General features: G+C 42.0%; 1 protein-coding gene and 1 pseudogene across 2 annotated transcripts; both read right to left on the bottom strand.

The window, feature by feature from the left end:
• Positions 3,671-8,726, bottom strand: LOC104789775. 2 transcript variants are annotated; one of them, XM_010515431.2, is made up of 4 exons: positions 6,036-8,726; positions 5,815-5,961; positions 5,183-5,736; positions 3,671-5,119 (listed from the first exon to the last, which is right to left on the bottom strand). In XM_010515431.2, exons 3-4 carry the CDS (start codon positions 5,243-5,245, stop codon positions 4,355-4,357), a joined length of 828 nt encoding a protein of 275 aa, XP_010513733.1. In that variant the 5' UTR covers positions 5,246-5,736; positions 5,815-5,961; positions 6,036-8,726; the 3' UTR covers positions 3,671-4,354. The 2 variants fall into 2 exon arrangements, with proteins under 2 accessions (XP_010513733.1, XP_010513727.1); XM_010515425.2 differs by lacking the exon at positions 3,671-5,119 and having other exon boundaries at positions 5,246-5,736.
• On the bottom strand, positions 16,380-18,765 carry LOC104789766 (annotated as a pseudogene).

Raw genomic sequence — 18,765 nt, 5'->3', positions numbered from 1 at the left:
TTCCTCAAGACAAACATCTCAACGTTCGCATGGACAGTAACCGATATGAAAGGAATTGATCCGACCGTTACAACTCACGAGCTCAATGTCGATCCAACACACAAGCCGGTCAAACAGAAAAGACGCAAGCTAGGCCCCGAAAGATCGCAAACAGTAAACGACGAAGTTGACATTGTAGAAGTCACCGGATACATTGTAGAAGTCAAATACCCCGAGTGGCTAGCCTTTTCAGGATATAACCAAATCCTGATGCATAAAGACGACCAGGAAAAGACATCGTTAATCACTGATAGGGGAACGTATTGCTACAAGGACATGCCCTTTGGTTTAAATTATGCGGGACCAACATACCAGCGGTTAGTTAATAAAATGTTCGCTGAGCAGCTCGGTAGAACCATGGAGGTATACATAGACGACATGCTCGTCAAGTCACATCGTGCCAGCGATCACATCACCCATCTCCGGCAATGCTTCGACACTCTGAATAAGTACGGAATGAAGTTAAACCCAGCCAAATGCACCTTCGCAGTGAAATCAGGGGAGTTCTTGGGATACCTAGTAACTCGGCGGGGCATTGAAGCGAAACCGAAGCAGATCAAGGCGATCATTGACCTACCTTTGCCAAAAAGTGCCAGAGAGGTTCAGTGGCTAACCGGACGGATAGCCGCCCTAAATCAGTTTATATCCAGGTCGACAGATAAATGCTTGCCGTTCTACCAGCTCCTCAAAACCAAAGGGAAATTCGAGTGGAATGAGGCCTAACACGACGCGTTCGGTAAATTGAAGAATTATTTGTCAACACCCCCGGTGCTTGCAAAACCAGAGCTCGACGAAATTCTGTTCCTTTACATCGCGGTTTCCTTATCAGCGGTCAGTGGGGTGCTCGTCAAAGACGACCTTGGAGAGCAATGGCCTATTTTCTATGTAAGCAAGTCCCTCGACGACGCCGAGACCCGTTACCCAACAATCGAAAAGGTCGCCTTGGCACTTATCACCTCGGCACGGAAGCTCCGACCCTATTTCTAGTCACACACTATCGCCGTCCTAACTAACCAGCCGTTGCGGTCTATATTGCACAGTCCAACCGGGAAGATTTTAGAACATTATTTTCGCCTCCGGTTCCAGGCAACTAATAATGTCGCCGAGTACAAAGCGCTGATTGCCGGACTCAGGCTCGCCAACAGAATGAAAATCAAACGGGTACGAGCCTTCTGCGACTCTCAACTTGCCGCCTACCTCGACATCGTCAGGGTCTTATCCAAACGTTTCGACGAATTTGAACTCGTCAAAATCCTTAGAGGGGACAACGCTCCGGTCGATGCCTTAGCAGCACTCGCTTCAACGTCAGACCCTGAACTTTGACGGATTATCTGGTAGAAAGCATCGACACGCCAAGCATAGCAGGAACTCGAGCAGACACCTGTCTTGCCCTTCACCAGCCCAACGAAATCAGAACCACCTGGCGAACGACAACTTCGCGACAGCCCTTCAACCTTCCTTCAGATAATGACAAAACAGATTGGTGGGTCGAGATTCGCGCATATCTCACCGATGGTGATGTACCAACGGATAAATAGGCGAAGCGACGATTAAAAGCAAAGGCTGCCCACTATACCCTAATGAAAGAACATCTGCTACGATGGACTGCATCAAGGCCAAGGACGTGCAGATGTTCGTCTGGAAATTCATTATCTGCCGACATGGGTTGCCATACGAGATAGTTACCGATAACGGCTCGCAGTTCATCTCCCTCCAGTTTGAAGACTTCTGTGCTAAGTGGAGAATCAAGCTACGGAAATCAACACCGCGAAACCCCCAGGGGAACGGGCAAACAGAAGCGACGAATAAAATAATACTCGAAGGCCTAAAAAAAAGAATGGACGCCAAGAAGGGCACATGGCCGACGAGCTCGACGGAGTGCCCTTGTCCTACCGGACGACCCCACGACAAGCCACGAACCAAACCCCGTTTTCTTTGGCCTATGGAATGGAAGCAATGACACCAGCTGAGGTCGGCAGTGTGAGCCTTCGCCGAACAATGCTCGTCCAAGACGCAACACTCAATAACCAGATGATCCTGGATAGGCTAGACGAGCTGGAAGAAGAACATGACAAGGCGCTTCTACAAATACAAAAAAACCAAACCGTGACCAAGTACTACAACAAGAAAGTCCATAATCGGCACTTCGACGAGGGAGATCTTGTATTACGAAAAGTCTTCGAGAACACTGCCGAGCCCAATGCCGAAAAAATGGGAGCCAATTGGGAAGGTCCATATCAGGTGTCCAAAGTCGTCCACCCCGGTGTTTACAAGCTCCTGACAATGAGCGGCGAGCCAGTACCTCACTCTTGGAACGCCATGCACCTAAAGCGATATTCGACTACACAGCCCGTTATCTACAGTTTTAACTATCCATGTAATGTGAACTAGGAGCGGTTTGATCCCTCCTGATCGGGGGGTACGTAGGTAGTCTCGTTTACGAGACACATCTGCCAATAACTATATCTTTCTTATGCTTATCAACGATCGTACGTTGCACCATAATAACAACAAAAGCATAAAAATCGAGCTGGTTCAAAAAAAAAGCGGAGCCGACCTCTAACCCGGCAAAAGTTCAAAAGGGGGAGTCGACCCCAATACGGCACATACCAAAAAAAAGGAGGGGGGGAAGAAGAGATCGGGATCGCTACTATCAAGCACTCCGCACAAGGCCCCTCTACTCAATCCCCAGGTCAGCGTTCGAGGGTTCGTCAAATTCCAGGCCACCGATGGTCGTCTGCCAGAAACGGCACGAATCCTTCAGTTCTTTCAGCCTGTCCATTGGGGAGACAGCACCCCTAGAGACCATCCTCTCGAGGTAGGAGCAAGCCCCCTCAACGCGAGTACTCTTGCAGAAGTAGTGATCTGTACTCTCAAGCTGATTAATGTACCGCCGCAACACGTCGACCCGAGTTCGGCACGCATCGAGCTCCACATGATCTTCGTATGGCCTCCTACCAATAGGTCTAAGCTCGTCCTCTTCAACATCGGGAACCCCCGCTTCGGCCAGTAACACCTCGCAGCGAGAGCGCTCCTCGAGCACTCGGTCCCATCTCCATTTAGGAAAGAACAGCCCGTCGTCAATCAGAAGCTCGAGATGCTCCACAGTCCCATCTATACGGCAAAATTGGAAACAATGCTCGAACTGTCGACGCGTTACGACAATATAATCCCGCAGCCGTTGAATCCGAGCATGATAGTACTCCAGCTCCAAACGAATCACATCATCAGATCATACAGCGAGCCGCTCCCGCACCCTCCTCAACCACGCCGACCTCGTTGTTACAGGCATTGCAACTCGGTTTATACGAAACATACAGAGGAAAATGAAAGAAGGATGGGCAATTTATAGATTGCAAAATGCGTGTTCCTGAGGGGGGAAATAAATCAAGCCTCGGAAAACACACCCGTCAAATGACCAGCGCGTTTCATAGGCAAAAAAAAAATAAAAAATAAATAAATAAATAAATATATATATATATACAGATAACTTACACTAAGTCGCGTGTTGACCTATATAATAAAACCGAGTTCGCTACTCGTAATAAGAGAACAAGCCGACCACAGCGTGTCGCATTTGTATAATTCAAGCCGAGTCACTACTCGCAATTTCATGGGCAAGCCGACCATCGCGTGTCGCACCTATATAATAAAATCGAGCTTGCTACTCGTAATAGGAGGATAAGCCGACTCCTGTGTGTCGCACTCGCACAAGAAAAAGCCGAGTCGCTGCTCGCGACTTAGAAAGAGCCGACCAACCGCGTCGCACGCCAAAAAAAAAGGGGGGAAGAGACGTAAAGGTTTCTCCCTAGCAAGTATCCCGTCAGTTGGCTCGTCACAAGCATGACGAGCGGATCTACTCTCGCCAAAGTTGGCATCCTCCCCGCAAGAGCATTGCGCCTAACCAAGGGGAAGCGAAGTCAAGCTTTCCTCCGAGGACCTTGCTTTTGCAAAGAGACGCAACAACCTCGGTCGATCCTGACGAAGAGCCTGAATCATCTAAGCGCGACACGAGAAAGGTTCGCACGTGTAAAGAAATAGCATAAAGAAATTTTAGAAACAGAAGGATGGTGCGAGCTAAGCAAAAACAAGGAGACCAGAGTAAAAAAAGGTCGTCAATTCAAAAAAAATATATAATTAATTTCCAACAACAATGCCATAGCGGCCCAGCATCCGCTACATCACGGGAAAAGTTCAAAAGAGAAGATAAGTTCAAGGGGCGACGAGACCATCCACGGGAGAATTATCATCGACGGAGCAACTGTCGAATCGTTCGGCACGGGAGGAGCATCATCTTCCAACAAGCGAGCTGGTGTCAGAGGAACAGTATTTTCTTCCTCGGCTTCCCCATCCTCACTGGCGCACGCTCCGACCTGTTATATGCGCCTCCTTCGAACTCCGAATCAGAATCATCTGCGACACCCGGGGAAGGAACCCACTCAGGAGGATCAGGGAAAGGCTCGGCAAAAATGGAGGAAATGTCAAAATCCCCGGGATTGAGATCCGGGATGTCAATCTTAAGGATTTCCTCCTTTAGCTCAGCCGCCACAACAACAACCCTCTCCTGTACTCCATCAGCCAGAAGAGAGATCTGGCCATCAGCAACCAAAGCCTCAAGCATTAGCGCATTCCCCAAGGCCTGATTGTACTCGAGCAACTTTGGGCGAGATGCCTTAACAGCCTCCGCTTGAGCCTTGTGACGATCCAGAATCTTCTGGGCACGATCGGCAACCCTATGATAAGCAACCATCTTCTGATACCGACCGAAACCATGACGACGAGCCCTGAGCCTCGTCGTCTCGGAGTCCAGAGCAGTTTGAAGTTGGGAACAAGATGCTTCTGCCATGTTGAGCTTCGACACGAGGGCAGCCTGCCCAGAATTCGCCACATCTCGCTGAAGCTCCAATTCGGAAATCTTCCCGCTCAGCGTCTGGTTCGAACGAAACGCCTCTTCGAGCTGAGCTTCGAGCTTCTTGAATTGCTCGACCGAGGGACCTGAAGGCGTCGAAGAAGCAGCAGACTCCAGATCGTAAACACGCCTCTCGTAGCCAGAAGCGAGACGGTTGATGCGACCTATGAGCTGAAACGACCACGAATCAGGAATGGAAATTAAAAAAAAAAAATCAATTGACGAATTGCAAACCTCGAAGGCGGTATTCGCCAGATCGATGATCTTATCGCCCTCCTTCATCCTCTCGATCGGCATTAGACGACCTGACCCAAAATGGATCTTGCGAAACAGTTGGGTGCATGCCTCCGAGTCGTTCGGGAAAGCTCAGGTTGCCAAATTATGAGAGAAATCCCACTGATAGTCCATGGTGTTCTGCCGCTTCGACGAATCTGATCGATCTTGAGACCGATCTGTCCTCTTCTGCGAAGGATTCGAGGAATGCTCCCTCCGACGACTGAAGTCGCCGGTAGGCTTTTTCCCTTGGGAATCAGCTCCAGCGGGAAGAGCTAAGGGATTTGATGGGAGGGGATACGAACGCGACGCCGGTCTTTTGCCAGCTCGAATCTCAGCCGCACGTGAATCCCGAGAAGCCGGAGGAGATCTTCGTGATGAGTCGACTCCGGAAGGACGAGTCTCGGGTTGGACCTCAGGGCGAGAAGATGGAGGGGGCGCAGGTCGACCAAACGCTTGACGGTAGCGAGCCGATACATTGGGAACATCCAAATTAAGTCTCCCCATCGCATTAGCTGCACAAAAATTAAGTTAAAAAAAAAGAAGGAAGAGGTTGTCAATGAACCAAAGAAACAAAAAAGTGTGACTATTACCTGTCGGTCGAGGAACTTGTTGTTTTCTCAGACGACCTCCTTTCCTCTGTCCAGAGCCTGGCCAAATATATGGACCCACTGCTCGTATCGCGTCGATATCAGCTCGAAATGTAGGAGGATAAGGAAGAAAGCACCGCGGTATGACAACTGCAAAGAAGCGAACGGGATAAGTAACAAAAAATATGAGGGCCGTGAACAAGTGACAAAGAAAGATGAACTACCAGGTGAAAGGTTCCATCCGGAAAATAAAGGGATCGCAGGATCCTCGACGACCCCCGGAACCACTTTTAAGAAAAAATAAGACCCTTCCCAGTTGTGTCTGACATAATAAACTCCAGGTTTCTTTTTTCTGTCAAACGCTGTTAGACGGGTAAGTTCTTCAAAATGATCGACCGAAAGCCGAATTCCCGCTCTCTTCGCCAAGATCGAGATACCGACCGCATTTCGGAACGTAGCCGGAGCGAACTGAGAAATTGCCATTTTGCGCTTAGCAAAATACGACATCAAAAAATAGGGAAGGGGAAAAGTAACCCCACACTCGGTGAAGAGTTTCTCCGAGAGACAGATGAACCCTTCGGGAACATCCCAAGGATGCTGATCACGCTCGGGGATAATAATTATGGGATCGGCCGGAATTTCGTCGATCTGAACTGACACACAAGCCGATTCGCGCTTAGAGCGAAGATTGGGGAACAAAGCAGAGGGCATACGCTCTAGTTCCGGAAGGATCGGCAACCGACGGGGGAGATCGGTGCCTGATGATGCGATTCGCCGGAACGATCGGCTCGTCAAAATCCTCGTCGACAAGAGATGGGATCTGACATGGAAGGGCTGACGAGCTCAGAACCGCCGCATCGGAAAAGATGCGCTTTTGGAGTTTGGCCAAATTGGTTTTGTCGGAATCAGACGACGATCCCGAAGAAACGTCTCTACTAGTCGGAGACCTCGCCATACGACGATCCGATCTAGTCGAACCACTAGAATCAGGCGAAGTATTCTGACGAAGGTGGCTCACCGCCGAAGAATCAGACGAAGTGGACCGGGGGGAGGCCATAGAGTCTCAAGAAAAACAATATATATAGACGAGCTAGAAGACGAGGGAAGAGAGTACATGGGACGACGAGCTGAGGAAACGATCGATGGAGAGGAATGAAGCTAAAGTGAGGAAGGGGCGAGTATTTATAAGGTTGAAAGGAAGATTCCCAAAGAAATCATCATTACAACTCGAGGATCGAAGCGACGTTACAACTTTCGGATGTCATGCGCGTCAAGATAAACGCGTGATGATGCGACCGTGTTTTTCGGGAAACAGGAAAGCCCACGCGCGACTCTCCAATTTCCCAATGTTTGTCCGCGAACCCTTCAAATGCCATCATTTGCCGACTTCGGATCAGCTCGTCATTAGAAACAAAGGTTCGAAGCTTTTGCGACAGTCGGGGAATCACTGGAGGACACAGAGTTCTCCGCATAACTACGAACTGAAGATGGGGGGAATACTGTTAGGGGTGGATTTCACCCCAATAATAGGCCTAGTCCAGAAAAAGCCCAAAAGGATTAATAGGCCGAGCAGGGTACTTTGGTCTTTTCAGATGACGAACCAACACAGTAATCTATAAATAGTGAATGTACGGCATACGACGCAGGGACACAGAAAACGGGAGGAAATTCGTACAAGAGAACAGGTTCTCGCAGTATCGAATTGACGAGCTCAAAGTTCGTCAATTGTTTCTTTTTCGTCATTTCGTAGCTCGTCGTTACCAATTGTAGCCTGACTTTTTCATATATAAAAGAGAACTTCGACCCTCTAAATACCGAACTAAAACACTTTAATTGGACCGATTTAGACATCAACACACCCCAACTTATAAAGGATCAAACTTTGTGAGAAACAAACTTCACCAAAGACCTTGACAACTACAAAAAAAAAGACCTTCCTTCCAAAAAGATCAATTCCAGATTTTGATAAAATACCCAAAACCAGCAGATCCTTGATCTTGATCAAAATGGTACCCAGCAGACTCAACAAATGGAGAAAGTGAAGGAATCCAATAACCCCCACCACAGCAACAATCCAAAGCTTCTACAACTCCAATTAAGCACCAAATCAAGCTCTCAAACACAACTCTGTTATAGAACTAGCCTCTTCTTCAAGGGTTTTAAAAATCAAAAACTTTTTTTTCTCAGGTCAGATCAAGCAATCAATGATCCAGTAGTAATATAACCAATACCCGAATCAGAATTTACTAGAAGCCCTCTTTCAACAAAACCCACCTCACAAATTGATGAGAAAAAACAAGAAAATCCTTAAGCAGGTTGAGAATTCAGAAAGATAACAAAAACTACAGAAGCAAAAAGAAAAAAAAGCTCTATGATTTCTCACAGTTGATGACAACGATGATTCTCGTGTTACCCGGGAAAACGTCGTTCTATAGATCGATTTGTGTCTGTTAATAGCAAAGAAAACGACTCTCGGGGGTTTTTATTGAAACCCAATTTTTGTTGAAGATGATGAAACCAGCATCATTCACTCTTAGCCAAAACGAAGTCCGCAACCTTAAATTTGTTTGAAAAGAAAAGAAACGCTACCAAAAGAGACCTCCACTGCCAATTCCTAAAGTAGATACCACCACCACTACCTAATTCGAGAACCCCTGCTTCTCATCAAAAGCCATGCCTCGGCGGAAGAAAAAAACACCAATCCAAAACACCACTCAAACCTTCCTCATGTCGGAATCGAACCACTGCAACCCCATGTCTCATTCTCAAATCTCCAATAAAAGCCGCAATAAACAAGAACAAAAGAAGCAAAAACTTCTGGCCTAAGAAAGGGAGGTCGGAACCGGTGCTAGGTCAGCCAAATCTCCATTTTTTCCGGCGGCTAGAGCTCGAGAAAGAAAAGAGAACTAGGTTTAATCTCTTTTTTATCATAGTTTATATTTGTTTTTTTATATATATAGATTATAGTTTTTTTTAAACCAAAAAATAATTTATAATGGCACTTATGTAATTAAAAGATTATACAGGTGGTTATATGTCTTTATCCAACAAATGTATACTACTCTAGTAAGTAAAAAGAATAAGGACCTAGTCTAGTAATAAACCACGACATATGTATTAGTATAGTCATTCTTTCTATAATTTATAGTTAAACATTTTCATGATGCGCTACGGCGGGTCATGTACCTAGTGATATCTGAAATTACACTTGCGTTGTGTACATGGGGATATTTTGCCTACAGATTATTACAAAATTGATTAGATACTAATTTATTAATTTTTAAAAAGGAATCTATTGAGCGCTTTCTTACTAAGCAGTCTCTCGGATTATTATAAATTGGTCCAAATTATTTAAATGTGTAATCTAATATGTAACCAAGACGATTTCTTTAGTCTGCTATCGAATTTCAGCTTAGAGACAGTGTGAATTTCAAAAATTTGAGTCAGCACACACAATAAGTTTCTAATTGTATATGTTGATATTATGTATCGTTGTTGTTAGTAAGTTGTAGAGTTTTTTTTTAAATAAAATATTTTCATAAGAAGGAAACGTTTTGTGTTTTTGATTTATAGCAAACGATTTTTAGAGTTATCGAAAAAAATGTCTCTTTACTAGAATTACGAATACACACAATTACTGTAACGTTGGGGAAAAGACCTTAATTATGCCTACCACAATTAAGTAGGTCCAATGTGCAATTTCAAGTTGTGGAGACAAAACTAAGGTGGATTGACATCCCATACCTCACCACTACTCTGATCCTAGCCAAGGAAAGGCATCAAGAGAAGTATCTCTTCAACTTTGAGCATCCAACAGTGGGAAAGGCTCAGCTTATTCTGCTCAATGAAGAAGCCAAAACAATAAGAGAAGAGCTCAACATAGACTCTTGGCCAGCCACTGAGCTATTGTTTGATGGTACAGCTCCATTGAGAGGTGAACAAGGTGAAGATGTGGAGATGGCAGAAGGGGATGAGCAATTCTACTTTGAAGACTATGAGCCTCACCAAAAAGATAGTAGAGGAGTGAGAGAGACCAGCAAGAGGGTGACACTTCTCCAAAAATGGAACAAGTGGCATGACAAGACCATTAAAACATTGAAGAATAAGGTGAAAAAGATGTCAAAGTCCATGAAGTCCATGAAGTCCATGAAGAAAGAAATCAATGAGTTAAAGGGTGGAAACTCATCCCAAGCACCTAGTGAGCATTTGAGAAGAAGTATCTCAACCAAAGCTATGTCTAGGGATTAAACCCCCGTGGAACCATCAAGAGCCTCGTCTTATGAGCCTACACAGAGGAGAAGAGGCTCAATTTACCCAGAACAGCAGTTTCCAAGGCACTCGACCGATGCACTCGAACTAGCACTCGACCGAGCACCTCCAATTCACTCGGCCGAGCACATGGATAGACCTCCATATGTCTTTCCAGCTCAACTAGGTTATCCAGGCTACCCCTATGGACAAGCCTACCCTCCCTACCAGCCTCAATACTTTGTGGATCCTGCCTTATGCAACATCACTACTATGGCCACCCAAGAAAGCACTACTTCTCACAACAGCACGCTCGACCAAGCGCTCGACCAGCACACCAGAGGCACTCGACCGAGCGCCAGTCCGGGTGAATAGTCGAGCTGCCCCCTTCTCCATCAGGAGCCCATAATGAAGCTGAAAACTCTAGATACACCTATGACAGCATGAGTGATGTTGTAGACAGATTCTTCTACAACCCATGAGGTACCAACATCACCTATTCCATTTTAAATACCATTGCATCTCTTGTTTCATTTTATTTTGATTCTTAAATCCTCTTTCAAAATTTTCTTACACAGAGACTATGTAATTTATGTTTGGGGAGAGGGTTTGAGATAGCATTTGACATTGTTTTCTGTTTTCTTATTTCAAATTTTTAGCATCATCATGTTAGTACTTGCATTTCATCTATGGTATAGAAAAACCTGAAATTTTAAAAAATTTTACAAAAATCTTTTCAAAAAAAAAGAGTGTTCATGATGCATTGCATATTAGGATCTTGTTAGTATGTTTTATATAGGACTGTTTCATATATGCATTAGGGATCTATGATGAGTTAGCCTTGTTAACTTGTTTAAATTCACTAAACTAGGATCAATGTCCAAGTTAATAGTACTTTGATGCTAGTCGAGTGAGCTAGAAACATAAGATTGAACCAAGTCTTGAATTCCTATATTTCATTATGGTCTAAATTGAAGCATGTTGTGATTTGATATCATTTCCTACTTATAAAAACCTAATATTGACTTTAATTATCTGGTTGTGCATTGCTTTAAACGCACGGAAACAATATACATATTTGGATCATCTTTCCCCTTTTTACCACTCTTGTTGATCCAAGTAGTTGATTTCATCTTTAAATCAGTTTCCCCTACCCTTAACCTACCCTTCCTTTCAAACCATGTTTACTCTTGAGTGTTATGCCTTTTGGGATTGAGCTTGGTAGAAAGTGTTAGCTTTGAGCTTACAGGAATAAAGCCTTGTGTAGTTCTAGTTTGCATTATTCAAACTAGATAGGACTAGGTTGGTTTAGTTTATGGGTTGGGACTTGGTTTGGTTGAAAAAGAAAAGAAAAGAAGGGAAAGAAAGAGAATAGGTTAGAGTCTTTAGGAGAAGAATGTGTTTAAGTAAATTTAAGCTCTAGTGAAAGAATGGGGAAGCATGTTTATAAAAGATGGTTCTGGTCAAAGAAAAGAAATAAAGAAAAGAAAAGTATAGGAAAAAGCTTTTATGTCTTAAAAATAAGAAAGAAAGAGAAACATGGTGTTTAAGAAAGAAACCTCCATTCCACTAGAAATTTCAAATAAGAAACCTCTGCTAAGGCTTAAAAAAAAATAAAAGAGAAAAAAGGGTAAAAGAGATAAAAGAAGTTAAAGGGTAGAACTAGGACCATTTGGGATTAGAATGATATATGGGATCAAACACTTTGGGTGTCTTTGGGTAGACAAGGTTTTGTTGTTGTATGTGTTTATTAGTTCTTACCTTTAGCCTTCTTCTAAAACTCAATCTATTTTTCATGAGAGGACCTTGATTTGATAAGCTCCACTCTAAAGAGAGAGCATCTTTATCTCTAAGCCTTTATTGCCAAGCCAAATGAGTTTAAGCATTGTATAATATGATTCATGTTCTTGTTTAATGAATTTTAAAGGAAATGATTGATCTAAATGCATGTGGATATCTAAGGCTTGAATCAGTTTAGGTTGTGATAGGCTTGTCTAAAGTTTTTAAAGTACAGCTCATTCACCTTGCATCATAATATTAGTAACCTGGACATTGATTCTAGCTAGTTTATTAAAAGGTTTTAGGTTCTGAGATCCACTTTCAAACCTCTGTTCCTACTTATGTACTGTTTGTTTGCTTGAGGAAAATCAAAGACTAAGTTTGGGGGAGTTGATGTACATATATTTTACCCTGTTCATACATATTTTATCCTTCTATTTTGCCTTGTTTACTAGCTAGTTTTGTCATTTTTGTGTAGTTTAGCCTATGTTTGTGCATTAGGGTAGAAATTGCATGGCTTTGCATGTTTGCTTGCATAAACAGACGATTTAGTTCATTGGAGCATGGAAGTGAGCTGAGGAAGAAGAGAGTACATCCAGTAGAGCAGATCAAGGTTGGAATGGAAGAAAGACAAAGTCTTGAAGTCACTCGACTAGACACTCGACCGAGCTGGGAGAGGGACTCGACCAAGAGGCAACCAGAAGCATAAGGCACTCGACCATGCATTTGACCGAGCACATGGTCAAGCACTTCCAGCCGACTTTGTATTTTGTCTGCTAGCTAAGTAGGGCTACCCCTTCCTCCTATAAAAGGACATTGCACCCTGCAGCCGTCAGAGAGAGAGTCATACCCCAAAAAGCACTAAAAACCTAGTTTTTACCTTATTTAGCATAATTTGTTCCTTTTGCATCTTTTCAGTACTTTTAGCACTTTGTGATTCTCATAAATTTGGATCTGTTGAGAATTTGATCTTGCTTCTTTGTATTAAGTTGTAAATCTTTTCATCATCTATCTATCTATGTTTATTTCATCATTTTATGAGTTTGTGTTCTTCATGATCATGTTTAGATCTGAGTAGTGAACTAGGATCTTAGTGTAACGCCCCAACCGCCACCTCTCAATGGGCTCTATGTCCACTCCCAGACCATGGGCCCACCTTCTTTAATGGGCCTCACGTCCTCTCACTAGGCCTGTGAGCCCATCAATATCCGACGGCCAGTTTGCTACGTCCGAGAGGCTTTAAAGACTTGTTACCGTCCCTACAAATCACCAGATAATCTTTTCTTGTGGTTGTTCCTCACTTGGACAGTTCCGACAGTCACTTTTCGGAAGGTCACCCATCCTGAGACTACTCCAGCTCAAGCACGCTTAACTCTGGAGTTCTCTCAGGACCCTTCACCGAAAATATAATTGCACTTTGGTGACATAGGTGGCCTAGTCAATTCTTTTTTAAAACCTCTCCGCAAGTCTCTAAAACCGGGGTGTCACAATTCACCTCCACTAACAGATCGTAACGTCCTCATTTCGTATCAAGACCATCACCCCCTGACGATGTTAGTCCACTCGACTCCACACTCGTCAGGGTTGGGCTCTGATACCACTTGTAACGCCCCGAACGCCACCTCTCAATGGGCCCATGTCCACTCCCAGTCCATGGGCCCACCTTCCTTAATGGGCCTCACGTCCTCTCACAAGGCCCGTGAGCCCATCAATTTCCGACGGCCAGTTTGCTACGTCCGGGAGGTTTGAAAGACTTGTTACCGTCTCTACAAATCACCACATGATCTACACTTAGAGATGGGTTAGGCTGGTAAAGAGTTATGATTATCTAGACTGTTCAAGCTTGTTTGTTTATAAACCTCTTCCAGATTATGAGTTCTCTATGCTATCTTTGCTTTGAGAAGTTAAGGATAGATCTCATGTTTCCTTCCTTCCAAAAGATGTTTAGGATGCTATAATAGACTAATACTGGAGATTACTGTGTCTAGCCTAAGAGATTAGTTGTCTAGGGTGGTTTTTGACGAATAATGATCTGGATCTTTAATGCATGTTTATTCATGTCTTAGCTAGTGAGAACTAGGTCTAAGAGTATTTAAACCTGATTACTATTGCCATGAGAGTGGATTAGTAAGTATTAGAGGTTATTGTCTTGAGATATCTCATATTGATTGAGTTTTGTTGATCAGTCTAGGTAGTTATAGCTTAATACCAGCCAATGAATCCCATCTCTAGGACTTGTTTTATATATTGATTGTCTGTTTTACTGCTCATACCTGCTTTCTGTCTTGTTATTTTGCATTATGGGTTGTTTAAGGTTGTTTTATAGTCTTTGTTCTTCAGTTTTGCACCACTCGAACTAGTCACTCGACCACACTCTTAGAGCTCGGTCGAGTGCGTGATAGAGCACCATCTCGTCTGTGTAGTTTATGTTTTGCATCTCTCTAGTTTCATTACCTTGCATCTGTTTAGTATTTGTTTCTGTTTAAGTGTAGTATTTGCATTACATCTTAGTTCTTATTGCATCTAGTATTGTTTAAGTTGTTGGTTCATTACATTTACATTTTTGTAATTAGGATTGTTAGAATCAAACCACTTTTATATTTGGCTTAACTTGAATGCATTATTCATGTCTTGACTGCTACATTTCACACTCTTTATGGTTTGACATCATTTATGCTACAACAACATAAGTGTATTGAAACACCTTGCATCCCATTTGATGATCTTAGCCTAAGTTTGTTTGTTGTTATCATCCATTCATTCATAAGTATCAGATAGAAAAATACATGGTTCAGTGTCAAATTCTGGAATCAAGTTTGAGAATAAAAATTTATTATATTATATAAGATACTAGAACTCAGACCCCGCGATTTCGCAGGGGAAGTTTTCAAGAAAAGTTCATTTTAATTTAAATTTGAAATTATATATTATAAAATTATATGAAAGTAATAAAATAGTTAAAAAATATATACTAATTAATAAAATTAAAAATTATCTCAAAGAAAATAATAATAAGTAAGGCTAAAACTTCATAAGTATTAAACATATATAACTGTGAGTTTAAAAACACAACCATCAAAATAAAAACTTATAATAAAAAAATATGGCAAAAAGACTCAACTCTAAGTTATAAATTATTAAATGAAAAATCATAATGAATCGAGGCAACCTTGTAAATTTTTTTGTATGTATTATAAGTATAAGAACAAAAAATTGTGAATAAGATATGGTGAAAAGACATAACTCTACAATGAATAGAAGCAACCATATGATTATATTTTATGGTGAAAGACAAAACTTGACAATGAACATATGCAACCGTACAAATTTTTTTTTTTAAAAAATAAAATTTATTTAACGAAAATGTACGACGAAAAATCGTAACTTTTGTTGACATTTATTCAGATTGTTATTATTATATAGATTTACCAAAATACTAGATTGTCAAAACTGATATGCTGGGACGGCTTGGGGATCACGTTCTTTAGAAATAATTTCTTTTTTAAGGATATTCTTTAGAAAGATTTTGACACATTCTCTAGCCAATATAATATTAATTTTGTTAATATATATATATATATATATATATATATATATATATATATATATATATATATATATATATATATATATATATATATATATATATATATATATATATATATATATATATATATATATATATATATATATATATATATATATATATATATATATATATATATATATATATATATATATATATATATATATATATATATATATATATATATATATATATATATATATATATATATATATATATATATATATATATATATATATATATATATATATACATATATTAAACCCTAAACCCTAAACAATATTTTAAAACATATTGATTATATCTTAAATATATTTAATTATACTAATTAATTATATTTATTTTAAATCATAAATATCAATAATACCTAAATATATTCAATCTAAAATTTATATATTTTTTAGTTTTTGAATAATTTGATTTTTATATATGTTTTTCTATAAATGTGTAATTGATTTATCAAAAAAAATAAGAAAAGGTCTACCATCCTTGATTCACCAAATTTTGGCTGGGTTTTTTTTCACCAAATGATTGATGGCATGGAATTACATGGAATTCCGCAAAAGCAAAAGGGGTCCTATATATATGAGTGGCGAAGAGAAAAAAGGGTCCTATATGTAAGAGTTGTCATGAAGCAAGCTTTCGTAGACGACAAGGATGACAACTCAGTCATCTGAGTGCAAATTTGTTTAGTATAGAAACAACTTAGGTGTTGATTGGTTGTTTGTTTCGCTGATTACTTGATCAATGAACGTAGTAGACATGCTCGTTTGTTTCGCTGATTACTTGATTATGTGCTCAGCAATTAAGAATTTAGCATAATGAAGTAATTTGACATTATTTCTTGTTCGTTTCTGCTTAATGTTTCAAATCGTTAGGGTTTGAGTAAACCATTAAAAATAAACTCTACAAAGTAACAACCCCACCAATAAGGAATACAAAAGAAGCACAAATCTTTTTATCAATCAACCACAACAAGCGACTTATACTCTTCTCTATCTATTACAGCCTCCATGATCATCATAGGGTCAATCTCTCCATCATGTTCCAAAAACACTTTGATCAAATTCTTGGAAAACCCACTTACCAAAGCAACTCCCTTCTTGTTTCCGAGAACAGGGGTTGACTTTGAATCCCTCAGATTCCAAAGCACAATCTCCGGCACAGCATCTCCGTACCCTTTCTCTCTGTACTTGCTCACAATCACCTCATAATCTGTTTCCCATCCATTACTCGGAGTCGGAGGCGACCATCCCCATCTATTGCATGGTGAAGTCGAAGTCGACGCTTGATCAAACTCCATATCACTGAACACAAACACCCTCTTGATCATCTCTTCCGGCTTCAGCTTCCCTTCTACGGCCACTTCAAGAATCAAATCAAGACCCTTTCTGAAAATCAGTGTTCATATCCCATTCCATGTTCATCACAAACTCTGTTTTTGACCTCAAATCGTCTCCTTCAACCAAATGCAGTTCAGGGTTTTTGCTGAAGGTTATAAGCTTTCCTCTCCATGGCTCTTCTGATAGCTCAGAGACTAGCAAACCAAGCGCCACGGAAACCTCAATTGGAACACCGTACATAGATGCGGAAACGTCACAAATAGCCATGCAGTTCGACAAAGAACCTTTCGTTTTAAGGTCATCAACCATTCGTTGCCATTGCAGCTCAGCGACTTGTCCACCATCTCCGCCGTCTAATTCTCTTATTATCTCGTGAGGTAACACAGCACCGGCGGCTACTTTAGTCTTCCCCGTTCTCGCATCGTTAAGATATTGCTGAAACCTCTCTGCGTCGTGTTTCAAGAAAATCTCCTTGTATGACTTCATCGCCACTGATGCAACACGGTTGTAAGGGAGAGATTCCCAATCTTTCGCTCCCATGTATACTTCAGGGAGTTGCAGAGTCTTCCGGAGGGGAACAAGAACTTGTTTCCTTAGCCGATCACGAACTCTGTACGCATAGTGAGAGTCTTCCACACCTTCGTATTCCGGGAATGATTCTCGGGGGAACAATTTCCTAGCAATGCTCTCGCAGAGAAGAGTTGCTTTGTCGAATGAAGAATCAAGCGATGGACACCATTTAGCCGCTAGAGAGATTTTGTTTGGTTGGCCTGATGTCAAAAAATCAACGTCTCTCCTTAGTTGATTTGCGAATAGATCAGAGACACTTTCGTGGAGAAACCTATAGTCTGAATCGTTAGTATATCTTGTAAACGCCTTATTTCCCATTGAAACCTTCTTTAGCTTGCGCGCCAAGCTTGCTTTGGCTTTCTCCTCTTGGTTCTTCCTCTCTGCGTTCGCTACCCTCTTCTGCCTCGTTGCTGCCGGCCTGAATGTAAAACCACGGCGACCCCTTCCGCGACCCCTCCCACGGCCACGACCGAAACCACGACCACCAACACAACTAGAAAATCGAGCTCTTCTACGTCGAGCTGCTGCGTCTATCGTATCGATCCATTCCGAATTCTGGATACTGCGGATTTCAGATCCTTGTAGAAGCCGGTAAAGAATCTCCGGGAAATCTTTAAAATAGCCAAATTTGGAGATGGACTCGAGGTTACAAGCTAGGGTTTTCGGATGGCGGCTGTGGAGCTACAACGCCGCCGTGTAAAACCCTTCCTTGTCAGATTTTCCAGTGCCACGGACTCCACGAAGGTTACAGATAAGCTTGAGAGTGGTCAAGGCGTCGTGATCCCAGGCCTCCTGTAGCCGCTTCTCCAGAGAGTCCTTGGGCGTGTCGGGAACAACGTGGAAGAAGAAGTCGAGGCAGGGGTTTCCTGAGGAGAGGTACGTGGCGGATCCATTCTCAGTATGAGGTGATTTTTTTTTTACTTTTCGCGGTTTAACAGGTCTAACAGGTCTAACAGGTTTGACGACGTTGGCTTTAGTTGATTGCCTGACGTTTGAGACCTTTGCGACGCTGGGACGACAAGTGTCGATGTTTTTTAGGAGAGCGGCGAGGTACGTGGTGGGTCTATCCTCGGTGTGTTCCGTCGGCGGTGGAGTGTTGACGTTTGAGACCATTGCGTTCACTATAGCTGGATTTCTGGGACGAGAAGCTGCGATGGGTTTTGTGATCGGTTTGGTGTTGGGTTTTGTGAGGGGAATGAAGGAGTCTCGTATGAGACGGTCTGTCGAGAGAAGGAAAAGATTTGAGGTACTTGAGGTTGAGAATTAGAGTGATATTGAATAAAGAAGGCTGCACCTAATATTTATACAAGTACGTAAGCACCGACTAACCTAGGTAGGGTTACCTAAAGTTGTTACAAAGTATAAGGTAATTAATGTACGGAAGATACGAGAATATCGGAGATGAAATATTCCAAGATTTTTTTGATC

The sequence above is a fragment of the Camelina sativa genome, chromosome 1, assembly GCF_000633955.1.
Source record: "Camelina sativa cultivar DH55 chromosome 1, Cs, whole genome shotgun sequence".
In the NCBI taxonomy this organism is placed as follows: Eukaryota; Viridiplantae; Streptophyta; class Magnoliopsida; order Brassicales; family Brassicaceae; genus Camelina; species Camelina sativa.
Note: the sequence above shows the minus strand (reverse complement) of the source record. Positions and strands in the feature narration are given on the sequence as shown.